The 20805-nt window shown below is 40.8% G+C and overlaps 1 protein-coding gene across 1 annotated transcript; it reads left to right on the top strand.

Annotated features, from left to right (window-relative positions):
- The first annotated feature begins 16624 nt into the window (after positions 1-16624).
- LOC115785187 (serine/threonine-protein kinase pim-2-like) lies at positions 16625-19205 on the top strand. The gene is made up of 7 exons (XM_030736680.1): positions 16625-17033; positions 17891-17974; positions 18058-18102; positions 18210-18421; positions 18528-18705; positions 18791-18964; positions 19093-19205. Exons 1-7 carry the CDS (start codon positions 16625-16627, stop codon positions 19203-19205), a joined length of 1215 nt encoding a protein of 404 aa, XP_030592540.1.
- Positions 19206-20805: the final 1600 nt, after the last annotated feature.

The raw sequence follows: 20805 nt of genomic DNA, 5'->3' as shown, positions 1-20805 counted from the left end.
GCAATAATGCTTTCAAGCTGCAAGCATGGGAATTTTCCTCATCACTAGATTCAATCCCACGTAATGTGAGCCGAGCATCCTAAAACAGAACAGTTGTGATTTAGTTCAAAGGAATTTGTATCTACGCCAGAAATTAGATGTATGTGAACGCATGTGTTTATGGCTGTGCTCATTTACTCATGCAGGGGTCTCTGTCTCTCAGACTGAAAGAGGGCAACCAAGTGCTGCAGTCAAGATTTATTTGATCATTTTGTCTTCTTTTGTTAGCCCCATACTGTTCAATAAATCCTCAGGTTTTGCTTTTACTTTGAATATAACTGTCTGCATCTTGTTAGCTTGCATTTTTGTTGATTTGCCAAAACGTGGAGCAAATTTTTGTGAATAAATGTGAAGGATGTACATTTCTACACTCAAAGACAGCCAACATACCACATTATGTGTTTTGTTTTTGTGTTATGGAGTAAACCAGGACTCACCAGGCGTGCTGCTTTTCTGTGTAATTTGGCTCCAGTCCTATGTTATTTTTCTCTTTCAATTCATACTATTCGCTTTTTTTTTTTTTTTTAACCAGCTAATATATTTCACATTTTTGAGGCACTAACGTTTCACCTTTGGGATGAGAGGTGAAACATCTTCAAGGAACTTAAAGAAGTCCAGTCACCTTTTTTCAAGCTCCAACGACTACCATGACTTGCATGACTGAGAACCTACACAGACATACATCATGGAATTAAAAATGATCACTGTGGCATGTCCTAATAAACCTTGTCAATAAATAAATAATAATATCCAAAGAACAGACAGATAAACATACATAGATTAATTCATTTATAACTGAGATTTACATACTGTGTGAGATAAAAAGCACAAGAAGCCTAAGCTTCCTTTACAGGAAATCTCTAAATGTTTTTAATTGGGTAGGCAAAATCCTTAAAATAGAGAATAAGTGAGTATAGGATGAAATAGTAACATTAGAATGTGCCAGAAGCAACTAAGTTGTTTACTTGTTCACTTGACACCAGATAAGCAGCAATAGATGGTGTCTTCACAGAGGGATCTTCGGCTGGTTGAGTTTTACCACCAATAGTGGCTGCTACATACCTCTATTAGCACTTGATAGTGCTGGCCATCTGCTGTGACTCAGAGCACGACAAGTCCTCTCTCGAGCTGATGAAACTTTGCCAGTGTGACTGTTGTTGAACAGTCCCATTTGTCTCTCCCTCCTCTAATCCCTTCATTTCATTTTTTTTTTTTTTCTGGCTGCAATGTCCTCTCTCAATCACTCCCTGCCCACTTTCTTACTCTCACTTTACAGATACTGACACAGACCCTCACACTGTTGCCTGTCTTTCACTGTCGCACTCAATCTTCTGGCTCTCATCTCTCTTTTTGCGCTTCTCTCCCATCAGTTTCTGTCACTGCCTTCATGGCAGTGTCGCTCTTTCTTGCATCAGTCTGGCTCTCAGTTACAGTAGAGGAAAGCAAACAAAGGACCTTTCCTCTTTTCTTCAGCTCCTTTCTTGAATTGCTTAATTAAAGTTACTGTTAAGGAGGCTCAATCTGCATAAACCTTGGCAGTTTGAACTGCAGAGAAAAAAACCTGAATATGTGAGAAAGCTTCTGAAAGTCAAATTGCCTATTAATAAAGCCTCATTTCACCTGGCTGCTAAAGCTCAGCTTGGCAATAATGTCAGCTTCCTAAGGTACTAAAGCAACAGGATGGGAATAATTAGGACCTGGTGTAAATGTGGTTATTTCTGAAACCTGGCCCAGCGTCATAACTGACTGACCCAGCACAAACCCTGCAGGGGCTTGCTTGTGCTCCTGTATAATAAATGTCCACTATCATTATTCAGAATGTCCCCCGCTGTTATTATTACGTCTCATGACCTTTCGAGGTGCCTCAAGCAAGTGTCAGGACAAACAGCCTCTGTGCCTCGTGTCGTGGTTCAGGTGAACAGAGAGCAGAAAGAAAGAGGGGGGGACAGAAGGGACAGAGAGCATCAGCTGGTGTAGAGAACACCATGTTCCTCATCTTTTATCTGTCATCCACGTGGTTCTAAATAAAGAAATACATCTAAGTTCCCAGTATTGTTGTAAATTGGCCACCCTGATTGGTTTTATTTAATCAGGCAACATGCCGGGCCAGCTAAATGCTTTTAAAGGCAGTTATAATAACAATATGTGCACAGTGAAGCACAAAACCACGTTACATATGTTTCAGACTTTTAAAATTAGTGGAAATGTTCAACATTTTGAAAAATAAACATCCATCCACTTTCTTCCGCTGATCTTTTTTAAAGTTGCCGTGGTGGGATACCCCCCCGGACAGGTTACCAGTCTGTCACAGGACTAACAGAGAGAAACAGACTACTATTCACACTCATTTAGAATCACCAATTAACCTAACCCCCACTAGCTGCATGTCTTTGGACTGTGGGTGGAAGCCGGCGTACCCAGAGATGCCAGAGAGAACCCACGGAGAGAACGTGCATGCAAACTCCACACAGAAAATTCCTGGCCACATGGTGGATTAAAACCGAGGACCTTCTTGCTGTGAGGCAACAGTGCTAACCACCGCACCACCGTGCTGCTAGAAATAAACATATTCATAAATATTTACATGGGAGATTTACACGAGATGACTGTGCCCAGCACAAAGACTGGAAAGAAAAGGAAGCATCAAATCTGCCTCTGCTCAGCTGTAACAAAATCTGTCTGTCGTTATCTGGTTGATTATCTAGACAAAGCAAAAACTTAGATGAGTTAATCTTCTCTTCCTGGCATGACAAAGCAACTATTTCTCCAAATGTCAAACTTTTCCTGTAAATGTGCAACTTCTATTTAAGAATTTAGATCATTTTTATTGCAATGAATAATGTGATGTGTTAATTTTGCAAGTAATCACTTAGTTTTTTTTTTTTTTTTTTTTTTTTTTTTTTAGGAATGTTCTGTTGTTAAAATATTACTACACTTAATTGTTCCCTGTGTTGGGACAAAAGAAAATGCCAAAGCGCTCACAATGTTTGGCACTTCCTTCGACTTCTCGGCATGCAGCTGAATGCTCGTGGGAAATATCTAATGCTACACTTGTGGCAGAGTGAGTTTTAAGGTCAACTGATATTATAGAATGTTGATGAGCAGAATGATTTGATCTGTTTCTACTACATTAATATTGTAAAGTGACAAGTTATGTTTAAAAGTAGCATTTTCTGCAACAAGGTAGATTAGGTTTGTGAAAGTAAAATTAAATGTAAAAGATATTAACCAAGGTCAAAATGACCCAGTGGTTTCTGAGATTTGTCTCTCCAAATCGAGTTTGAATCATGTCTTCATGATGTGATCCTAAGAACACAGAAAGTGTGTTAGTTTTATCTAAGATAGATGTGCAGGTGTGTGTAATTAGTATAAAAAGGCCTTAAGTGACAGTTTGTTGTAGTGCAAGCATAACTGCAGTAAATATTCCTGCATAAGATATCTGAGTCTCCTGAGTGTCATTTAAGAAGCCTTTAGTGACAATCAGCATCAGAAATGACAAATTACAAACCATAAATTACAATTCACAAGTGGCATCATATCAAAGATTGCGTGAGGTTTACCATTTCTTTCCTCACATCCTGAGCAAAACACTGGCTCTGAATTATTAATTCAATCCCACCAATACACACACACACACACACACACACACACACACACACACACACACACACACACACACACACACACACACACACAAAGATACACACACACACACATATATACATACATGCAGTGCACAGTCAGAGACTCTGATCTTTGTGTTGCTTTTTACAAGTATGCCGTTTTCGCACTCTGAGATTCCAGAGGGAGGAAGCGAGTAAGTAATATCAAAAGGAAGCAAATACTGACAAAAGCAGCAGTCGGGGGAATCCAATTGCAAAAATAGCGCTGATCCAATGAATAGGCATTCCAAAAATAGGATTTAATCACACACTGCTACAACACACATATGGGCACTGACATTAGCTGACAGAAACATAAAGAATTATTTCTTCAGCTGTGAGTACAACATACCATTAACCTTTCGACTTCACCCACACAAGGAATGCAGTGCAATAACCTGTCTTTGACACCAAGCTAACAAACATACACAAATAAATATGGGCAGACATGAAAAATGCCATAATGCTGCTACATGTTTGTAATTTAAATGTGACTCATGGGCAGTCTTGAAGTTTATCATCTCACTCTTGTTTTATATCCCTTCTATTTCATCTCTAGTTCCTTTTCTCTTTATTGCACTGAACAGAGGAGCCAAAATGTCATAAAAGGGGGACAAATGCCAACACTTAACAGTGTTTAAAAAAAAAGGTCCAAGAAACACAAGATGACAAGCTTGAAGTGGAGGTGTTGCGAGTGCACAGTACTAAAAATAACAAATCTGGAGAGGAAACAAATCCAAGGGGACCACTGACCATCCTTCTTTGTTATCTCAGACACAGGTTAGAAAAAAAAAAAAACGTCTGGAGAAAACATAATGCCGCTCTCTTTCTAGCTGTGTGGAGGTGTAAGTCAGGGATTTGGGAGCGCTCTGAGACGAAGCATAAGAGGCACATCAGAGGGATAAACTGAGCTCTGGGAGCGACTGGACCACTGGTCATTTTTGCTTTCAAGAAGAAAGAACATAAACATCATTAGTCATGTGTTCAGTAGGTTGTTTGCACTGGTAATGACATTATTTACAGTTGAGCATACATCATGCTGAACTACTACTGGCCACTACAGTACTGTGGAAAGTCTTAGGCCACCCCCTCATTTCTACATTTTGCAAGGAAAATGGGAAATGGATGCAGCCAGTATTTTTTTTTAATGTGCAGAGGCTGTACATTTCTTGCAAGTTTGAAAGATATTTTTTGTCACGTCAGTTTAATTTATATACCAACATTTTAAAACAACAGAAGTTAACCCAAAGTGTTTTACAAGCACACTTATTTGTAATCCAGGTCTCCGAGAACCCAATTTCAAATCATGGAACTCACACAAAAGATGACATGACAAAGATAATAACTAAGTTCTCGCAATGGTAAAAAAATAAATAAATAAATACAAAAACATGGGACTCACAAAAGCAGACAAAGTGACAAGGAATTCCAACAATGGTAAAAAGCAATTTAAGGCAATCTTGTAACTTATTTAAGTAGCCTTGAGGCTTCTTGAAGGACATCCAAAGCTCTTGTTTGGATGTTGGCTGCCTTTTGCTCCTTCCTCTGTCAAGGTCAAGGTTCAGTAATGTTGAGGTCCGGGCTCTGGGGACTGATAGTGTCCTAGTGTTTTTTTTTAATCCAAGTATGCTTTTACTGCATTGGCAGTGTGTGTGTGTGGGATCATTGTCAAGCTGAAAAACAAAGCTGTTGCCAATCAGATGCTTCCCAGATGGTATTGCAGCGTGGATCAAAATCTGATCATACTTTTCTGCATTCATGATTCCATCTCCAGCACCACTGTCTGAAATGCAGCCCCAAACCATGACAGAGCCTCCACCATGTTTCCCAGATGGTTACAGACACTCACTGCTGTTCCTCTCTCCTGACATCCTCTGTACAAACCAACAACAATTTGAAGATTTAATAGTTGGATTCATCACTCCATATGATCTGTTGTCACTGATTTTCACTCCAGTTCTCATGTAATTTGGCATACCTCAGCCTTTTTCTCCCTGTTTCCCTCCCTGAAGAATAGCTTCTTGACAGTAGATGGACTGAAGGGGCAGATGTATCTCTCAGGTCTTGTGTCTGGTCTTTGCTGGATTTTTTTTCTTATTCCTTAAGGACATGACTCTCAGATACTGTTGATCTGCTGTAGATAGTTTTCTAGGCCTGTCACTTCTTCTTTTGTCCTTTGACCATGTTTAAAATTACAAGAATGTCTGGAGGCTCGAGACCTTTGCATTTTAAAATGAAATTTAGATGTTATCATGATATCAAATACCATATTCCTGTCCAAACATTTGGCACGAATCTGGCACACTGATCAGTAATGTTGTAAATGTCATCATTTATTTGCTGAGAATCATTCATCCAACAAAAAATAAATAAATTACAGCCTAGATGATTGTTTGCATGATACAATACACAGAAATCAAAAGATAACTTAAATAACTCCAGTTAACTTCAAGAAGGAGGCCTGCGTTTGTTTCTCAGAAGAGTGAAGACTTCTGCTGTCGTCTGTATCTGCAGATGACAGACAGGTGGACCAACAGACAGGTGGACCAACAGACAGGTGGCTGGGGCGGTCACTCACTCTATGACCAGACAGTCAGGGCTTGTTACAGATATGATGATTAGAAGTGACTGACAGAGGCAGACAGGAGGATGGATAGACCCATTGTTCCTCTGTGGAAATTGACATCTGACTGTGATTCAGCATGTGACAGCTGAGGCTTCAAACAGGCTACTGACTCATCAGTCTTCTTCAGTGTCTCGTGCCGTTAGCAGGGCTGTTCTCGCCCGGTGTGCTCGGCACCGATCAGTGCTGATTAGAGGTAGAGCAATATGGACGCCATCCTTCTGTGAATCGGTGATTGCCCTACATTTGTTTAACACATTCTCCCTCTAATTAAAGCCAACTGTGACCCTGTATCCCTCCATGCACGCATGCAAGCACACGCAAACACACACACACACACACACACACACACACACACACACACACACACACACACACACACACACACTGCATGATATGCTACATTAATGAAACATGAGGTTCACTCACCCCATTGAGCTCTATCTCACTTTCTTGTTGCTCCTCTTTTTCTCTCCAAGAGTTTTCAGCCACAGGCATTTCACACACACACACACACACACACACACACACACACACACACATACACACACACACAGCTGTTATAGTGAACAGCTCACGTCATCCCTCTATCTACACAGATGACCTTTACTTGAGTCAACAGATGAAATGGAACTACAAGCACCCAGTGAGGAAGACGAGAGAAGCACTACTCAATTTCTAAGAGGCTGAATATCAGTCTTGAGACTTTCTTTTGTCTTACACACACTTAAACTGATATGTACATTACAGCCAAAAGTGTCATCAGAGACATGAATTATCTGCATAAATGTTAGAAGGTAGATTTGCTCTCATACTTCAACGCTTAAATAAATATTTGGGGCAACTGTTTTTAACAGAATTACAACTTTAGTATGAGTTTCTTTTCAAGAGTAAGTTGAGAAAAGTCATACACCTATCACATCTGTAAAATATATATGCAGCCACATTCTTATAGATGGAAAATGGGGGAAACAACGAGCTTGGCTCTGTCCAAAGGTAACAAATCAGTTGTTTGAAAACCGCAGTGTGTCACACTGTGGTGTATTTTAATAGGCAATCTTTGGAGGTTGCTGGCAGGCAGAATTTTAAATAAATCCTCAAATAATCTGGCTGGCTTCCTTCTGTTTCCATTGTCTGTGCTAAAATCATAGACTTTATATAACAGATAGTTGTAGCAATTGTAATGTCACTCACTGGTCTTTGAACTACTGTTTTGAAGCCATAAGTTAAGCATAGTGTTGGTCACTCTATTGTTTTTTTGGAGTCAGAGTTGCCATCAGCTAATCTTAGCTTCTAGGGCTGCACAATTATGGCCAAACTGATAATCACAATTATTAATTGATCTTAGTAATAAAAATGTTTTTATTCCACTTTTATGGGTTAGATGAATAAAAACTCACATCCCTTTCTACAGTTGGCAGTTGGGGCTAATTTGCCATATAGACCAGGCAGTAGACATGTTTATTTCTGCTATAAAGTTGGGTATTTTAACACGGAGTTTATGCAGACTTCTTCTGGAATCAGCCTCAAGCGGCCAATCCAGAAGCCGCAGTTTCTGTTCATTTTCACAGTGGCTTCATTTTTCAGCCCCTGATGTTGCTGCTTGTTGGAGATAGCATCTGTTTACAGTAGCTTCAAGATGTATTAGTCTTCTCATAACACAGCACAGCGAAAAATGAGTGTACTTCAAATTTGAAACAATTCTTTTTAATTTCACAGCTCATGCTCAACATTAGACATCTTTGTGGCCTACGTATTTGGTTTGAAATATTTATCAGCAATCCAAGTTTGTTTACTTCTCATAAAACAAATCAAACATAATTGTATCATGAGCTCAGACTTGTAGTACACTACTGTCTCTGTGTTAATCTTTATACCTAACTGACATTTGTTTAATGCTTGCTGAAATACATTTGACTTTGCAATGACTCATTTTCCCCAAAGGGATCAATAAGGTTTCTTTCTGCATTTAATGCTCCATATAAAAAAGGGTTCACTTAGGCTGCTGGTTTATGTCAGTGTAATATTTTCCTCCTCTGATGCTGCTGAGCCATGTAAGCTAATCACTCAGAATTACATGGCTGTTAATTGAAGACAGGCCCTCCCACTGCTCTAAATGCATTTTCTTTTATAATGATTAAGCAGCAGGTTAAAATCAGTCACTGACTCTTTCGTAAAGAGTCACTGATTAAAATACATGTCTCCAATAAGAATAAAACCAGAACATCATTCTGGAGGATGTTGAAATGAATTTAATCAGGTTTTCACTATTTAGCCAGAGTATTTTCTTAATCTTAAACAAGGTAACTGTCTTATTCTCTGATTTGATCACTTGCAGCTCTTTTAATTAAGAAGAAGGCACTTATCAGAAGCCAGGCTTTGACTGATGAAGCAGCAAATGAAGTAAATGTAAGGACATAAGGAGAACACTGGTTGCTGTGACATGAATGACAACCAAAGGAAGTGTAATCAAACCTAAATTAGTGTCTCTAGTAATCAACTCTCATCTCAAGCAACACAGATCATTGGCCAAGAAAATCACAGCTAATCTGATCAAAATGACGCTGATAGTCTGATTAAATCAATCATGTCAGTGTGTCATTTTAACATAAGCTTTTTTTTTTCCATTCATGACTGCATGGTGCAAAGTCTTATTCCACTGGAGGAACAGTATGGGTTTTCTCAACCTATACCATCAGTCCACTGTCAGAAAGTGGGCAATGACTCAGCTGCAGTTCAGTGTCACGTTAGTCTGATTCTGCAGAGTTTTATGCAGTATACTTATATCAAGATACAGAGCAATTTTTTATGCAAAAAAAGGATAAATAGCCAGTTTCAGTGCCTCTACCCACAGCCTTATTTTGCCCTCTGCATGAGTTCATATCTATGCACATTTTTTTTTAATGAAAATTGGAAATTAAACAGCAACGACTACAAATTTAAATAGACAAAAGAAGCACTGGGAAATTTGAACATTCTGATGTGAAAATTACCTTTGCCAAATACAAAGACCAACCCACAAGAAAAACAGCAGAGAGGAAAAGAAGAGCTTTGATGTATGATGTGACACGATCTAATGGTTGAGAAAAGATGAAAACCAGCCTGCTACCGATGGCAAGTCACTAAAGGGCGTTTGCTCTGAGAGGATGTGAGGAAAAACAAATTTTCTCTGTCATTCCAGCGGACCTCATCTGTGGCACAAAATTACTGTATGGAGTGGTTTCGTTGAGAGAAAAGCTTCTAACAAAGCATCCCACAGCTGGACAATAAACACCATCAAATCGTGCCTTTTTGGATGACCCTCAGTGTCTTGTTCACTGCTGTGCCTGCTCTAGTTTCCTAAGAACAGAAACCTCCAGTTTAGATGTTGACTTTTTTGACATAAATTTGTGTAGGCAAAGTTTACAGGCTTTATTTCTATTTCTATCTTTTTTGTTTCTATGTGCGTCAGTGATTCACATACTGAAGGCAAACAAGGAACAAGGTGGAGGGCAAAAGCTTCTTGTTAAATATTCATGAAAGCACACAAAGTGAAAGCTAAGTGAGGAAAGACAATACAAAACAGCTTGCTTCAGCACACTCAAATGCTTTAAGTTTGCCCAAAGGTCAGTGATGAGAACTGTGAAAATTATAGGGTTAATGTGAAGGGCTATCAGGTTAGGTTGATCTTGGCAGAGTAGTATGGACTCATTTCACTGTTCAAATAAAAATGGACCTCAGGTGTTTCTTTTGTGCATAAGTAAAGCCTCAGGGATTAAATGCTGAAATTTAAACACAAACTCAATCAATTTTTTTTTTTTTTTTACCTATGCCAGCACTATTCAATACAATTCAATTCAATTTTATTTATATAGCGCCAAATCACAACAAACTGTCGCCTCAAGGCGCTTTGTATTGTGGGTAAAGACCCTATGACTCTAGGGGTGGCAAAGTCAGCCCACTATTTGGATTAGGGCTGAAATTTTTAAGCAACTCTTGAATAGATTGGCACGAAATCTTGCACAGATATTTATAGCACCCACAGGCTGAATCCTACTGACTCTGATGATCTGAACTTTCCTTTCACTGTCACGAGCAGGTCAATGAATGGAATAACATCTACCAGGAGGATTAATGTGCCATATAGGATGAATCCTAATGACTTTGGGAACTCTCCAAGTCTTGTGTGAAATGGCTCTAGGACTATTACATAGATAGACACAATTATGCACTCACAACCTTGGGCAGTTTACAGGTATACAGCTGCCAAACCAACAAGCTAGTAGTCATCCTTCAAGTATTTTCTCTTGCATGCATTATTAAAAATAACATTAATGAAAATTCTACAGAAGGATAAGGAGGTGAAGAAGACAAACACTCAAAAACAGATTTGCACAAGTACACAAGGGTCAGATTTATGTCTAGACAATAGAAGATGGTCATACCAACTGCAACATCTGGTTTAACTATGTATAGACACTTTCATATTTCCATTTTCTAAGGGCTAAAATGTCATGACTTTACTCTGCAAAAGTATTTTGCATCTGAACTGAGCTGAAACAAGAATTGTCTGAAAAAAAGGCATGATCCGTTTTGAAGTGCAATGGAATTTCCATCCATGTCTTTTAGATTAAAAGGAAATTTTAATTAAATTTGGTCTAACATTTAAATTACTGCATTTTGTCAATCACCTTCAATTAACCACAGATATATATATATATATATATATATATATATATATATATATATATATATATATATATATATATATATATATATATATATATATACTATTTAATTTTGAGACAGACAACCATTCATACTCACATACACACCTCACCTCTTAGCCTGTGAAAGCTGGGACAGGCTGAAGCAGATGATGGATGGATGGATGGATGGATGGATGGATATTTGATTTTGAAAACACACACAGGTAACAGGATGGATAGGACACAACAAGGGTGATGTCACACCACTGAATGCTTGCCCAACCCATATATACCAATAAGAACAATAAGATCATTTACATTCATTAGGCAAGAAATTAAACCCATCACATCCTGGCTCTCACCTGTTCAACCTGTTGACCTCTGGCAGGTGCTATAGGTCCCTCAAATAAAGGACAACAGATTCAGCTTAGTTTCCAGTGCTGTAACAACACTGAACCTCACTATGCACTGACTACCCCGAACACCATTCCCACTACCACCTCTTCCACTCTTCTTCAAGAAGAGGAGGAGTGGAAGAGGTGGTGGAAATAGAGTGGAGATAATTTCTCTCCTGTGTAATATCACAGCCATGTGCATCACTTGCTCAGTGATTAGAACCTCTGTAATGTTGTCTGTTATTGTGCAGTTGTTATGAAAGGGCAAACTATCCATAGAGACTATTTATACCAGGCTGTGAACTTGCTTTTTAATGGTGTTAAGCTGAACATTTTATCAGAGTCTTTGGGGACTGCCCATAGACAAAATAAAAGAAATGACAAAGGCACCTTGATCTCACCCACTGGTTTTGGACTCCACATTTTGAAGCTTTAACGCTAGTGTTTTGGCCATTTGTACATGCCCTGTGCTGATGAAAGGGTGGAGTGCAATACATTACCTAATGTTAGCAAGCATGGTTAGCAAGCTGCATTCATAAACTGTTTGGGTGCAACATGACACACATATAGGCTAACGAGTGCTAAGTAATGGATTATTGAAATACTACAATTTCACTCGCCAAGATTGAACTACTGTGCAAACCTTTTGAATGGTCTGTACAACACAGGGAGCCATGATGTTAGCCACATAATCCATTACCAAATGCTCCAAAAGGCATCACCGGTATACACACAGTGAAGAGCTCTAGTTTAATGACTCGAAGTAGACGATGAGACCTGGCCTGGCCTTTTCTGGGACATCTGTCAATCAACATGGCCATGCCTCAAACTCAGTTCTCCAGGTGGATGAGTTATAAAAAAAAAATTCACCACACTCAGAGTTATTATGATGGGGGGAAACTAGCAATCAAAACCCAAACCATTTTTTTGTACAAAGATGTGTTTTTTAATGCTGTGATGTTGGGCATTTCATTTTCCCACTCTGGAGATTGCCCTTGGAATTGACTTGTTATTTCAACCAGCCTCAAGTGGCCACTTGAGGAACTTCCAAGATGGTTTCATTTTCCAGCCTCTCAGGTTCCCCTTGGTGTGCAGATGATTGGACGCCCATTGTGTGTCTTGCTGTGATGGTGGCTTTGCCTGCATTCAGGTTCAATAAGCTATCTTTACACAAATTCTGTTAAACACATTTTAAAATATGTATACAATATTTATCTGTCTTTAAATTCAGATGTTATTTCACACCTTAGATTGGTGTTATATAGAGTTTGTTTGTTATATAGATAATTTTGTGACCAGTATTTTTTATTTGCTTTTTACATAGTTGTAGTTTAGACCTCCTTACGTGGCATAAATGCTGCAGAGCTGCAGTATAGTGTGCTCTGATGGAGGCAGAGTATATTTACACCTTTGTAGAATGGTCCCCATCTTATACTTACTGTGTTTTTCCTGTCGGCAGCAGGGATGTGGCTGTGTTACCGCTATGAAAAGCTCTCTTAAAACAGGGCCATGGGAAAATGGAGAAAAGGGAGGGGGGGGAGGTTTTGGGTCATCTATTCTGGAGGACGTCAGCTAAATCAGGGCATGACGACTGCATGGTTAACCTACTTCAATTTTTCTCCTTGTTTTGTGATTTTCTGAACCAATGTGTTTCTCCTTCTGTGAGAGTCTGGGTTTTCTTTGTGTTGCAAATGAGATTTGAAAAAAAAAAAAAAAGAAATATGGGTTACTACTCACACTAAACAAGATTTTACTGGCCATGAAAAAACAGAAACACTAACCCTTCAGATTACCCCACAAACAGTTCCATAATTAGCTAGAGCATCCAAATGCTTTATATACATTAATGTTTCTGAAAAGGTTAGAAGTCATGTAGAAGTAAGAAATAAAAACTGAAATTTGAAGATGAAAAAATTAAACTGCAATATTTTTTTTTCTAAACAATATGCTAATTTTGAATTTGATGCCAGAAACACTTATGTTCCCACTGTTTTGGCACCTCTTCTCAATTGAGAACTGAAGACACAAGTGCTATAATTTTTTTTAAAGCAAATTATTTTCCAATTCTTGCTTGATGTGGGGGTTTCACTTGTTCAATAATCCAGGCCTCCTGCGTCATATATGCAGAATGTGGATTTGTATTGTCTTACTAAAATACACAGGGCCTGCCCTAAGAAAAATATTCTTTTTCTTCATAGCATCATACACTATATTGCCAAAAGTGTTCACTCACCCATCCAAATCATTGAATTCAGGTGTTCCAATCATTTCCATGACCACAGGTGTCAATCAATCATGCAGACTGCTTCTACAAACATTTGTGACAGAATGGGTCGCTCTCAGGAGCTCAGCGTCCAGCGTGGTACCGTGATAGGATGCCACCTGTGCAACAAGTCCAGTCATGAATTTCCTTGCTACTAAGTGTCCGCATACCCTCAGAAAATATATAGCTGCGCCCGTTCCCACTGGTGTGACTCTGGCTTACAGCAGGCCGATCCATTCCCCTTAAAAGTGCAGTAATAGCATACTCTCCTTTCAGAAGAGTTAACACAGCCACATATTAACTCCTCACTACCTCGTGCACTGAGTCACCAGCCACATGTGAAATGTCATTCCACTTGCTTTCGTACTGGCTCTGTGACAAACATTTGAGTATTGTCTGTGTTCCAACAAGCCACCTCGGTTCTCTTAACAAGTGACATTCACACCGCCAGAGATGTGACAGGCTAAAATAGAGCTGGCTTTTTGTAGAGTAAATAATGAAAAAGTGATATCCGCATGTGACTACATAGTTAACACTAAAAGGTTACTGACCATAGTTGGATAGAACAGGACTGAAACTGACCAACAACAGCAGAGAAGCTGACAGACTCAGGACAACATGATCAAACAATGACCAAAGGTCTCCATCTCTCACTGTGCTTGTCAACATGAATGCAGACGTCTTGGAGTGGTTAGCAAGATCTGAAGCACCAGCCTATTTAATAGTTCAATCTGTCCATGACAGCGTTCCATACCAGTTGGGAAAATGCCACCAATGTATCATCCAGATATTTTCAGGAGCAGCAGAAATGGAGCAAATGTTTCACTGATGTGAAACATCAGCTTTGAAGACCAACAGTATCTTTCTATAGCACCACTTTTGCACCTCCGCTCAACAGTCTTGCAGGGAGAAACACTCTTCCAGATAGGAAGAGGCAGACGGGCTAGTTTGATACATCTGCAGCAGCAGATAAACACCAGCATGCACTACAAGAGCAAGACAGGGAAAGTTCTGATTAAGGACTATTTAGAACTCTCTTGCTATCACAAACATTAAGCTGACTGCAAGAACATCACGTAATGTCTCAGAAAAGCAGAACATAGGAATCATACACGCCTAAGGTTTTTCTGTCAAAGACTGGCACCTGATCGTCAGTCTTATTAGACTGGACCTACTAACACAGCATTTATCTATCAGCACAAGTCACATTAATGGCTTTGGCTGCACAAAATTATGACTACATGTCTTTGGTGCTTCTTTGCGAATTGCTCACCTCAATAAAAACGTGATTGTTTCAGTTAATAATTTCTAATTTGCAATGCAATTAAGACATTCATCATGATGCTACTGCCAATCCATAAGATGGATCACTTCCCTTTGTGTGAGGGGCAGGGCAGCTGCAACACACACACACACACACACACACACACACACACACACACACACACACACACACACACACACCACACACACACACCACCCACACACAGTAGTTACACTTAGCAAGAATCTGTGTATGCAATGCTTGTATTTTATGGCAAAAATAATATGCAGATTAGTTTTTAAGTGTTAGCAGATCGTTAGTGGCTATTATCTGTTACCAGTCCCAAATGTAGAACCAGTAGTTGGCCTCTTCCACCACTTAGCATGTGATTGTTCGTGTTATAAGGTTGGAGGGATGACAGAGTGACAAAGAATACAGCTCTTTTACTTGTTATGGCAGGAAATTATGGTTTTTCAATTCAGTTCATCCATCCATCCATTTTCTTCCGCTTTTCTTTATCAGGCTCGCGGGGGAGCTGGAGCCTATCCCAGCTGTCAAAAGACGAAGAGCAAGGTACACCCTGGACAGGTCACCAGACTGTCACAGGGTTCAAGTCAAACTCAGTTCAATTTTACTTAGAAGGCACCAGATCACAACAACAGTTGCCTCAATCCTCCTAAGACCCTACATCCACATGTTGGGACATTAAATTTTGGCTTTGTGGCACCTTATACTCATTCTGCTCAACACTGTTTTATACTTTGTTAAGTCATGTTGACTTTGTTGTGTTATGCTGTAAAATAAACCCATTGTCCCCATCTGGAGATTTTTTCTTCTATGTAGCAATCATGTAACAAAATACAACTTCCTGTTTGAACGATGCTCCCTAGAATGTGTGAGCTCAGTTCTTAAAGGATTTGAAGGTAATTGTTGGTCTCTTATTTTGGAATGTCCAGCCTGTCCTTCAATCTCATGCTATGACATCATAGGGAAATGGAATGGAACTTTGGCCATCAAAGCCAACACACAGCTCGCTTCACTTTCACGGTCACTCTGCAGCTGTTATCAGAGCAGTTGAGTTTGGAGAAAAGATATGCTATAACATGACAAACGTCCTTTATCCTGTGGCCTCTGAGCGAAACTCAGGTGAGTCAGCTTCAAAAAGCTTCATATGGAGTCCTTTATCTGGATTTTTAGTCATTTTTTAAACACTACTTAAAAATCTGCCGGTGCATTAAAAATCTTTCAGACTTATTCAAATGCAAATGATTTGAAGTATTTTCTACAGTCAGGATAATTTCCCCTGGTTTTAATGCAGAAAGCTGCATTCCTCTTTTTGTTTTAGATACACCTTCTGAATGTTATTGGAAACAGATCGAATGTATTTTCACGGCTATATTCTTCACGTTTTAATGAAATACAATTTTAGGACTCACTGACAGACTTCTGTCACTTTATTAGATGTAGTTTATTTGCAGTTTAATTTATTTTAGATTTTTAAAATGCTGAACATTAAAACTCGGTGACACTGAACATCACCCAGACTTTTTGGACATAATTGATGATAGAACTAAGGAATCACTGCAGGACATGCAGCTTAATAATAACTGGGTTTATCTCATTTGTAGAGAGCTGTGGCACCAGCACCCAACTCAACCACAGGTTGGGAGAAAATCACAGGGGGTGTGCAATGAAGAGGAAGGACAGCACAATACAAGGGCCCCCCAGCAAAAGGCAGAGGTGTGCCAGTGGACCCACTCAGCTGGCATTCAAACCTGTGCCAACAAAGGCTGTCAAAAGGAAGGCCAGCACTGAAATGGGGCTTCTGGCCTCAGAGACTCCCAGGACCGCAAACAGGGAGCGCACCTGTGACCCTTCCCCAGGCTGCAGCAGTCCATCAGCAACCAACAGTGGGAGTGCATTGCTCCCATTTGCATGTGACACCAGCACCCAACACAACCACAGGTTGGGAGAAAATTACAGGGTGTGTGTAAAGAAGAGGAAGGCCAGCACAACACAAGGGCCCCCAGCAAAGGCAGAGGTGTTCCTCCAGTCCATCAGCCACCATACCAAACAGAGAGAGTGCATCCCTCCCATTGGCACGTGACAGAGGTAAACTGAAAGTGTGATAAGCAGTGTTACGACCCGGCTCAAAAGCTGCAACATCAAGTGGAGACCAACACCAGAGTTTTAAGAACATATGGGTTTTCTTTTGTATCCTGTGGTAAACACTGCTAAAACCAAGCAAGCAGAAGAGCAAAAGTGGTGAGCCCTGCAAAGCTGACCTCATACCTGCCTTTATCCACACCTCATCAGGTGCAGGTAATCAGCAATTAGCAGAGGCAGCACCTTAAACTCTCACTGCCACTACAGAGAGTAGGGATTTCAGATGGGGTTAACACCTCCCCCCCAAAAGGGTTCCTCTAGGAGCCGTAAACAAACAAGTCCCTTTGGAATCCTCTGGTTCTCGATCTCTCAGCCCTGAAAACAGTGGTAAAAACTGGAACACAAGTACAGTGCCCATCAGCCATGAAGTTAGTCCAATAGATCCCCAGTTGAAGCTAGAGGAAATCCAGCACATAAGCTTGAACCACCAAAGCACATCATTTTGGGGCATTTAAGCAGCATACAGCTTACATCCCCCCAATAACTAAGTGCTCTCAAATGACTTAAGTGGACAGCCCTAAATATGGAGACCCCTATATGAGGATTACAAGTTGCTGCACTGAACACAAACTAACATGAGAACTGTAACCAAACAATGATCACAACACCACAGTTTCCTGCTGCATCCTACATGAGAGAAAAGAAAAATATAACTCTCTAAGTTCACACACAGCTTATTAATCTCAAAATAATGCTATAGAGCAGAGCAGAAAAGCACTATATAAGATCCAGCTCATTTACCAATTACAACGTCAAAACGTGTATCTGTCTTTTTGTAGCTCACTTTGAGGCGACGTACCTGGAGCTTTACAAGCTTGGAGAAGGAGCCTTCTGTTCAGAGTATGCTGGGTGGAGAATGACGGACAGATTTTCAGTGAGTATAACGCATATTCTTATATCTCGTGCATGTTGCCACCATTCCCTGCACTAACCAAAGTACTCCTGACTGATCTGTAGGTGGCCATCAAACACATCCTGAAAGAAGATGTGGAGTATGCACAAGTGAGTGATTCAAACATTTAAAAAAGTTTCACCTTCCTGTACATTTGCTGTTTATGAGAAAACCAGACCGAAAAAACTCATGCACTCATTCACTTTTCTTTTCTTAGGTCTTAAATGGAAGACTTCCATGGTCCCATTGGAAGTTCTCCTCATGACCAAAGTGGGAGGTGGACCAGCCTCAGGAGGCACTTCTGCAGCAGTCTCACTTCTAGACTGGTATGACCTAGAGCAGGAGGTCCTTCTGGTCATGGAAAGACCATTCCCATGTGTGAGCCTGTTGAAGTATATGGAGAACAGTGGTGGACCCCTGAAGGAGGATGTTTGCTAAGGTACTAAAGTCTAGCCCAGAGAAGCTCCACAGAGCTTGTTTGATAGTTCCCACACTTACGGGAATCAGCTCTCTGACAGTCGTCTTTGTGTTTCAGAACATCACAAGGCAGCTGGTGGATGCAGCCATAACAATGCACACCAAAGGCATCTTCCACGGTGACATCAAGGCCGAAAACCTGCTCCTTGAAACCGGCTCCAGTGACCCTCGAGTGCGGGTCATCAACTTTGGATGTGGCTGCTTGGTACAGGAAGAGCCACACTTCATCTTCTCTGGTATGACATCTGTTGCTCTAGAAAGTGATGATTTTGATTTAAGTCTAAACCTGTTCCTCATCCTTCCTTTCTGTCTGCATTGCAGGAACCTCAGCGTACACCCCTCCAGAGGTCTTAATATGCGGGAGGTATGAAGCTGCGCCCACCACAGTATGGCAGCTGGGTGCTCTGCTTTATAAAATGCTGGATGCAGAGCAATATTTTTCCACCTCTGAGTTCCTCCGTGGGAGAATTCATTTCAACAAAGACCTCTCCCAAGGTGAGATAGTGGTAGAATAGCTGTGTTTTGGTGCTGACACTGTATAAACGCTTTGTTTACAAGTTCCAAAAGATTGCTGCAGTTTCCAACCTGATCTTTGCTTTGTTTTCTGTCCTCTCTCTCATCAGACTGCCAGAAATTTTTGGACCAGTGTTTAGCTACAAACCCAAATCAGCGAGCCACCTTAGAGCAGATTCAGCGGCACCCCTGGCTGCAGAATCAAGCCCATGTCAACACTTAAACACTTGCCGAGATGCCTGGCCTTTAATCTTTTATTTCTTGCTTTCTTAAACTTTTTTGTTTATTTACTTTTGTTTAATTAATTACTTTATAGTCACCAGTCGCGGCAGATGACTGCCCCTCCCTGAGCTTGGTTCTGCCGGAGGTTTCTTCCTGTGTTGAAAGGGAGTTTTTCCTTCCCACTGTCGCCAAGTGCTTGCTCATCGGGGATCGTTTTGACTGTTTTTTGTTTTCTGTTTTGTTATTCTTCTTATTAGTAGTAGTTGTTCTAATTGTTAATCTTCTTTTTATTATTATTAGCCTGGGCTAAAGACTACATAATTCTGCCCAATTCTGGACCATTTAAAAATGAAAACAATAATCAAATATCAAATCCAACTTTCTTGATATGACTTTTATTTTTGAGCTTTGTTTGTTTGTAGAGCACAGTGGTGTTTTGTTGTCTTTTAGCAGCTTAATCTGTATAGCTCAATTTATCTGGATAACAACATATTTCAGTGTAATCTTCACCTGCTTTATCTAGAGCACACTCTTTGCTAAATCACCTGTATTTACATTATTCACATTATTTGTTTTTAGAAATTTGCTAGCTTAGGGCAGCTAGTAGCTTAGCTCTTAGCCGACTCACTAGCAGCATGGCTTCTTCTCCTGTCCCTCCTGCACTTTCCTGTGTCACATGTTTAGGCCCCATTACACCGTTTTGATGCATTTCTTCAGCCTTCCCTTTACACGATAGCATTTCAGAAATGATCTGCGTTTACACAGTGACACGTGAAACGATAAAACGATGTAGTTCCCATGCCAGGCCACAAGTTGGTGTTGGCTTTTTCTTTGCAAAGCTTGTTTACACAAGACACGTATGCGTGGAGGGACACAGTAGGAAGTGCGGCAAATTGTTCATTACTTACAAAATGGCCAATGTGATAGGTTTTGTGGGGACTGACGATGAGGTTGGATCGGTGCAGCACACAATGCTGAATTACAAAATGGTAAAACATGACTGCAAAAGCACTCCTCCATGAATCGCCACCGTATCGTGGTGAGGGGTTTGTGTGCCCCAGTGATCCCAGGAGCTATGTTGTCCGGTGGCTTGTCCCCTGGTAGGGTCTCCCATGGCAAACTGGTCCTGGGTGAGGGTCCAGACAAAGAGCGGTTCAGAAGACCCCTATGATTGAAACAGCAAGGGAACAGTTTACCCTGCCCGGGAACAGGGTTACCCTGGGCCCCACCCTGGAGCCAGACCTGGGGAGGAGCTCGAGGGGAGAGCGTCTGGTGGCCGGGCATTAGCCCGTGGTGCTCGGCCGGGCGCAGCCCGAAGAGGTTACATGGGTCCGCCCTCCTGTACGCCCACCACCCGGCAGGAGATGTCGTAGGGTCGGGTTGCAGTGTGTGTCAGGCGGTGGCTGAGGGCCGAGGCCCTGGCGGACCGATCCCCCGGCTATCGAAAATGGCTATTGGGACATGGAATGTCACCTCTCTGGTGGGGAAGGAGGCCTGAGCTAGTGTGTGAGGTTGAGAGATACCAGCTAGATATAGTTGGGCTCACCTCAACGCATGGCCTGGGCTCTGGAACCAGTCTCTTGGAGAAGGGCTGGACTCTG

This window comes from Archocentrus centrarchus, chromosome 8 (genome assembly GCF_007364275.1).
Source record: "Archocentrus centrarchus isolate MPI-CPG fArcCen1 chromosome 8, fArcCen1, whole genome shotgun sequence".
NCBI classification, from domain to species: Eukaryota; Metazoa; Chordata; class Actinopteri; order Cichliformes; family Cichlidae; genus Archocentrus; species Archocentrus centrarchus.
This window is presented reverse-complemented; position numbering and strand designations above follow the sequence as displayed.